This window comes from Vigna angularis, chromosome 1 (assembly GCF_016808095.1).
Source record: "Vigna angularis cultivar LongXiaoDou No.4 chromosome 1, ASM1680809v1, whole genome shotgun sequence".
Lineage (NCBI taxonomy): Eukaryota > Viridiplantae > Streptophyta > Magnoliopsida > Fabales > Fabaceae > Vigna > Vigna angularis.
The window spans coordinates 20,126,038-20,133,643 of NC_068970.1; the positions used below are offsets into that span (position 1 = coordinate 20,126,038).

The window sequence follows — 7,606 nt, forward strand, 5'->3', positions numbered from 1 at the left end:
TATCATCTATTAACTAATAAAAATAAAGAAAATCAGCATTGTATATTAAATATTATTTAATACATATAAAAAATAATGTAGTCTCATCGTATAGTTGGTAAGTTATTTTTTACTTTTAAATCAAAGTCATATATAGTAAATAACATATGTTTTTTTTTCATCTAATTATTCTTAAATCACACATTTCAATTGTCCAATGTGCAACACAATTATCTCTCTCTCGTCATCTACTTAAATAGTGTATCTTCCACTTGAACTCCGCCACTTATTTACGGGTTCTACAGGCTTATCCATTATTATCTGTGACTTGAATGTCTATTAATTTAGCTGCTTTGTTTCAGTTTAAAAAGGTTTGACTGTGTTTTCAATCAAATTTTAAAAGCTTATTATTTTCAAAATTTTAAAATATTCTTTTATTCTCTCAAGATTAAAAAGAAAATGCTATTTTAGTCAATAAGTATTAAAGTCAAGAAAATAAAATGATTTTTTAAGATTTAAAGCTTAAGTTTTTAAAATGTAAAACTTATTTAGTATTAATGTTTTGAAATTAATACTATGTTTTTAATTTTATTTTGACGAACGATCTTTAAAAAAATTGAAGGATAAAACCTAAAATGACCCCTTTGAAAAACTAAAACCATAGCTAAAAAAATAACTGCGAAACCAAAAGCTTTGTTTGAGATGTAAAAACAGAGACTTGGGTTTTGATTTGGAAATATGAGCAAATCTCTGGCTTTTGTTGCTACAGCCATTTCGACAAGGTTCCGCGTTCCTCTTCCTCAAATTCAATACCGATTCTACTGTTCTTCACCCTCTCATCCTTCATCCAACAAGCTCTTTGTTGGAGGTCCCTCTCTCTCTCTCTCTCTCTCTCTCTCTCTCTCTCTCTCTCTGTTATGCTCATTCCTTTGTTTTTATTGACTGAGGTTCTTTCAGGGTTGTCATGGTCAGTGGACGAGAAGTCGCTCAAAGACGCTTTCTCTTCTTTCGGAGACGTCACCGAAGGTAATATGCGCCTTAACGTTTTTCTAGGTCTTTGTCTTTTACCCATGTTTCTGATATGAAGCTACGTGTTCGACGTTTTGTCTCACTGAAGTGTTGTTGCGAGCGTTGGGACTTATGTTATGGCTGTCTAAAAGTGTAATTTTTTAACATATCAAATTTAATAGCATGTTTAAACGGGATTGAGGGGCCATGCTGTTTCATGCTCATAAGACTCTGATATCATCATATAATTTCTCTCTGCTCCCTCCTTTTCATTCCACCATTCCAGAATCACCGTAGATGTTTTAGTTTCTGGTTGCCTTGTCTTGTGGCTTCCCAAATCGCAGGCAAAAGCGGATAACTTGTTAACCACACTTTGAAACCTGGATTCTCTTTATACCTGTGATTACTTCTACTTTTGATCCATTATTTTTTTTCTTTTGGCTCTGTTCAGTTTTTCCTTCCTTGTTATTTTATTTCATCTGCATTTGGTCAATTTTTTTTTTCTCTTCTCACAAATTTGGCATACTGTCATGTAAGTTGCACTTGTGATGAGCTCGCGTTCACCCAAGTGAATGGGACAAAAAGATCATACATGCATACATGCATGTTAACACGTGCACCAAAATTCTAATGTCTGCTTTTTTAATATGCCCCTTTGTAAAATTAATTTGGAGAGAAAGTTTAACTCAATTTGTTTGTATTATTCTCATCAATCAGTGATGTACTGGCATATGGGTTTGTGTGCAGGGGAAAAATTAGTAACTAACCAATTCTAGTAATGGACAGCTAGATTCAATTAATAAACTAATTCCCTCCTTTTCCCCGTTTCCGTTTTTCATCATGTAATACCCCGCTAGCGGAGAACTGGTAAATATTGACCATTCCCAGCTTAGAAACCTACTGACGGTAGGTAATAAGGACGGAGATTCTTGTAGAAGACATGAGCAGTCTGATCACCGGTAGAAATGGAGATAAAATTCATGAGGATTGCAATATGTTTCTCCGGAAGGATGTGACTGTCATCATCTGTTTAGCGCATTCATCAAGTACCGGGTTTGCAGGAAAGCAGTGTGCACATTTACTGTCGCTGCATTGAACAGGTTGCTTGACACAAGTGACATGTAGAGGAGATAATGTAACAACTGCAGTTTGTAGGTGACGGGCAAGAGCGCGATACTGTGTCATTGATGAAGAACGAGCTATAGTTGGTCTTGTAGACCGCCAACACAAGAAAGATTCTCCCAAGAAGAAGCAGCAGCCTGTAACCGAGGCATGAGCATGTAGTAGGAGTGTACATGGTATGGATTGGGATGGGTTAACTTATGTTCCTACTCGGCCCCAAGTTTTAATAGGGTTATTTTTGAAAACCCAACCTGATCAAGACTCAACAATATTTAGGACAAGACCTGGTTATTGAAAAACACATTTTAGATCTCTCGGTCGCTCCTCATCTTCTTTATGTTTATTGAAAAGTACATTATAAATTGTGTCATCTGGAATGAAAAATTTGTATTTTTGATTGTGCAATCCATAATGCATTTTTTGTATTCCAGATTATACATTTTGGAATGTATTTTTTGTATTACGAATCGTGCAACCCAGAATACATTTTTTATTTTTGTATTTTAGACGGTGTAATCTGGAATGTATTTTTTGTATTTTGGACTGAACCTGGAACTAAAAATGAAATTCCTAAACTAGAAGGTAAATTTGGAATTTTAAAGTTTATGGGGTGCCAGTTGAAACTATGGAGGTGCAGGAAGAAGCTGCCCCCGTCAGGAGTCCCTTTGGGCCAGCCTGAGTTAGTGGGATGGGCCAGACACCCCTAGTATCCAGAAATCCACCCAATTTGCATCACAGAAATGCAATGTCTGCAAGGAAGAGGAATGCGGAAAGAAGAGGCCCTTTCCATGTATACCCTTCCAGTATTTTGAAATGTGTGTTGCCTTGATGTGAGATCCCACCCAACAATGATCTAAGTGATAGAGTCCTTGGTCAAGCTCGCCAAACCAATCATCCTCAGTTGTAAGTCCTGAATTGGACATGCATTTTCAGCAAATAAAAATCTGCTATGTGCTTATTTTGCAAGCTGTGATATTGACACCACGTTAAAATAAAACTGTAGCTGGCACAATTAACCCATCCTCAGGAATAAATTGCTGAAATTTTCACATCACCAGCAGATCCAGCGTTAAAAACATCATCATTTGTCATTTTAATTGACATGGTAGGAATGCTATTGTATGGACAAAGATAAAAGAAAGACACACTTGCTCAGTCCAGTCAACATTATCTTTATCAGATAGACAAATGAGGACCTGGCTGGTATCTGTAGATGCAGCAACCCAAGGATATAAGCTGTGTCTCTTTGAACTGCTATAAACTTAGTTTACTAGATGTCCTTCATTTTAGACATGTATTAAAGGTCACAATAGGTGTCCGAAGTATAGATTGTTTGATTCTTATCCTATGAGTAGGTCAAGAGAAAGACCAAAAAGGTGTTGGAGGAAGTCAAGGGAGATCTTAGGCTAAATAATATTTTTGAAGCTTTAGTTATTAATCGGAGCAACTGTAGTGTGATATGTAGTCAATCTGTTACTTCCAGATATCTTATGTTCATTGAAATAATTTGTGCCTGGCAAAAAAGTTTGCTTGAAAGCATACATTTCTCGTCCAATTTCTGTAACTCTCACCAAATTTCCTTGATGGAATCTCTCTTAAAGTTCCCTCCACGCATCGTAGGCAAGATCAGCGTAAACTATAATTTCAAAAATTGAAGGTGATACAAATTTCAAGATCCAGGAGATTACCAAATTGTTGCATCTCTTCCAGAGGTCATAAATCTGATCAAACTTATCTAACATTTGAATGCTTCTGTCAACAAATTTGAGTTGGTTCTTCGGAATCAGCAAACATCTAATTGAAGGAGCACAATTATTGTAATTTCCACCTGTTAGCGGAGGACAATCTAGAGTCTCTGCGTAGTAGGATTTTCATTCTAATGAACAAAATTGGGACTGGTTGGTTTGACTAGGGTTTATAGCAATTGAATTGGAATTATTTTGGCTCGAGTTGTTGTTCAAACTCCTTTGATTGGTTCTTGGTATGGAAACGTTGAATGCGGTGGCAACAAAGCTCAAGAGAAATCCAATTTAGAGAGAAGTTGAACTCAATTGATTTGTATCATTCTCATTATGGGGTTGAGTTAAGCCCCGTGTCCAATTTTTAAGATAGTATTAAAGCCTATCATAGATCTGTTATTGGACCACCTTCCTTTGCCACCTTCCAAGGTAGTAGCCGTAAGTGTGATGGGAATTTTGAAAGCCACCTTAATTGTAGTCACCCCTATTCTGCCGTAGGTTTGGCCTCTTCGGGATTGCCTTAATTGCAATCTCAAAAGAGGTGGGTTAGTCCCGCATCAACTGGAGCAATGGACTTACTGTCCTAGAGACAGAAGTCACCTATAACACATACAATGCATCAATGCACTAGCCGTCCTAGAGACAAAAGTTTCCCACAGAGAGTATTCTCTGCCCTCAAACTACAAATAATTCTCCACTCCCGATTACACAAACTTCTGTAATTTATAACAATAAATAATGGGATTAGAATTCAGTTATGGTATCTATATAAAGAAGTTACATTTGGCATCAATAAATAAAGGGGTTATTATTTTTTAAAAAACCACTTTTGGTAACTATTTTTTATTGTATAACAGAAGAAATGTGGACACGGTGCAACAAGGCCCTATGTTTCCCCTAGTATATATATATACTCCAAATACATTATTTTCACAAATAACTGTCATCCAACATTTTCTAATATAAAATTTATTTTGTTCACATAATCCTAAAATTTCTAATAAACTACTGTTTTCTAATTTCCTGGGCCCTAAACTTGAGTAAAAAAATTAAGGAGGTATGAACTGCTTCGAAACCCAAAGGTTGTGCCATGTAAAATCTTAGGAGCAAATTTGCTTACTCAAAAGAGAAACTCGGGCAACAGGACGTCGAAGATTGTTCAACGATGAATTACACAATTGGGAACAAAGTTGATGAGCTTTTCTGCGAGTCTGATGATGAAAATAAGCTAAGCTTAGGTTTGACATTGTGTATATCGAGAGCTTTTAGTTGTCTTTTAGCTGTTCTGTGAACATGTTATGGACCTCATATTTTTTCCATCATCTGATTTGTTCCTTTTCAGTATACAACTTTGGTATCCTTAGTCTGTTACTGTCTTGATCTTCTTCTCTAAATTATTGGAGACCTTTTCTTGTAGTGAGGATAGTGTATGATAAAGACAGTGGCAGGTCTAGAGGCTTTGGATTTGTCATTTTTTCAAATGAAGATGATGCAAAATGTGCAAAGGAAGCAATGGATGGAAAGGTCAGACATAAAGAATACCATATATTATTTCCTGTTGAAATTCCTTCTGAAGGTGATGTTTTCTTTACAGGCACTGTTGGGGAGACCATTGAGGATAAATATTGCACTTGAGAAGGCCCGAGGTGTACCTGTTGTAGTTCCTCGACTTTCAGATATTGGACATTTGAACAGGCGCTAAATTTAATTTGCCTCACTAAATCCATGTAGGTAACATCATATCTATTGTTAGCTGATGACTACGAAATTTGTATTGATTATCGTGATTAGCAGTCAGCAGAAAATGAAATTTACAAGCAACTGGAAAAAATCAATTCCTTAAATCTGAGCAAAAGTAATGTGTTAAATTCAACTTATTTTACAGAAACATTTGCATATTTTTGTTAGAATCATGAGTGCTTTTTGAGAAATGAAAACGATTTAGCTAAGATAAGATAAAATTTATAAGGTTTAATTATGTTTAGTTTCTCAAATTTGGACTTGATTCTTTTAGTCTTTCAAATTGAAAGAAAAAACGTTTATTTGTCTCTTAAATTAAGTTAAATATAATTTTAGCTCCTAAACATTAACTTTGGTGGAAAAAAAACTTAAATTTTATTTTTTTTAATAATTTTGGGAGATTAATTTTAAAAAACGAATTATAAAACTGAAATAAGAATATTCCTAAATTTTAAGGAATATAAAACATAATTACATATGCAAGTGGGTTTTTGAGTAAAGTTTTTTCCACTACTCTATCGTGAGTCCAAATTCTCTATTAAATATTTTGATACCATTCTCTACTAAACATTAAAAATACATTGATATTAGTACTTAAATTTTTTTAATATATTTTAAAGGCTTAAAAGCCTTTTTTGTCCCCAGTTTTGTTTGATTATGTCAATTTAGTTACTGGTTTTAAAAAAGTGTCAACTTATTCTTTACTTATTTAATTTTGCATCAAAATTGTCCCTTCCGTTAAATAAAAACAAACGACGTCAAGGATGGATGATCTGGCAGAAGATATGACATTTTTAAATTGTATGTGTGGTGACGTGTTTAGTATTTCCTTTAATTATAATTAATTTGCATTAATCTTTTTCTTTTAATTACTTTTAATTATAATTAATGTGATAGTTAGCCATGGCCTTCCACTTCTCTGATCAAATCTTCTTCTTCCAAAAAGAGTGTTGCAGTTAGCAATGGATAATAAGCAACGACGTCCTACTCCTCCACCGAATATCTGTCCCACTTGCTCTCTCTCTCACTTCCCCTTCTGCCCCGCTCCGCCTCCCACACCCTATCACTACCCCCACTCCCAAAACTTCTCTTTCTTGGATGCGAAAAGCACAACAGAGCAATGTGGGCGAGAATTTTGAGGCGCACGATAAGTCCATGTTTCTCGTCAACTGGTTCAGGTTCGGAGCAGCGGGAGGAGCTTCGGTGACGCTTGGAGGAAGGACAATGAGAGGAGACAAGGTTTTGTTCAAGTTGGACCCTGGAAGGTTCTAGAAGGATTGGACAGAGGCGAAGATGGAATCAGAGAGGGTGGAAGGGAGAGAGGTACATAGAGGAGAGGAGGGTTTAATGGAATGGATTAGGGTTTTGAATTAGGATTTTGAAGATTTGAGGTTTTGTTTGGTGGCTAAGGAAATGAATTCTTCTGTTGAGGATTGCAGAGAAGAACGAAGTCTGTTCTCCATCGCACTTTCTCCACTCTGTTGAGGAAATGCCCTAATTTTCCACAAATCAAAACACTCTAAATCAATTTTTTCCCAATTAAAAAAATCATATCTTTAATATCCACCTCAACATGTAATGACACATCATCATTAAATACTGCCAGATCATCACCCTATTAACTCCGTTTGCTTCTATTTAACGGAAGGGACAATTTTGACGTAAAAATTAATAAAAGATGATCAATTTCAAAGAGACTGAATTGACATTATTGAAGACATTATTGAACAAAACTGGGGACAAAATAGGCTATTAAACCTATTTTAAAACATTAAAAAGTGTCTATTTCAAAAGTATAGCAGATGAATGGTTTTCCATCGTTACCACTTTTGTACAACCCCTTTCTACAACTTACTCTCTCTCTCTCTCTTTTATTTTACATTTTTAAAGCCATAAAACCAAATTTTTCATTAAGGTAAAAGATTTGTTATATACTTTTTTAAATAACTTTTTTTCACAAAAGTTAACATTTTTTACTTTATTATTTGTTTGCTCTACATTAAAAAATTTTTAAAATA

At 35.1% G+C, this 7,606-nt stretch overlaps 1 protein-coding gene across 1 annotated transcript; it reads left to right on the forward strand.

The window, feature by feature from the left end:
- The first annotated feature begins 650 nt into the window (after window positions 1-650).
- LOC108319151 (glycine-rich RNA-binding protein 4, mitochondrial) lies at window positions 651-5,721 on the forward strand. The gene is made up of 4 exons (XM_017550189.2): window positions 651-847; window positions 937-1,005; window positions 5,266-5,372; window positions 5,443-5,721. Exons 1-4 carry the CDS (start codon window positions 718-720, stop codon window positions 5,548-5,550), a joined length of 414 nt encoding a protein of 137 aa, XP_017405678.1. The 5' UTR covers window positions 651-717; the 3' UTR covers window positions 5,551-5,721.
- The last annotated feature ends 1,885 nt before the right edge of the window (window positions 5,722-7,606 follow it).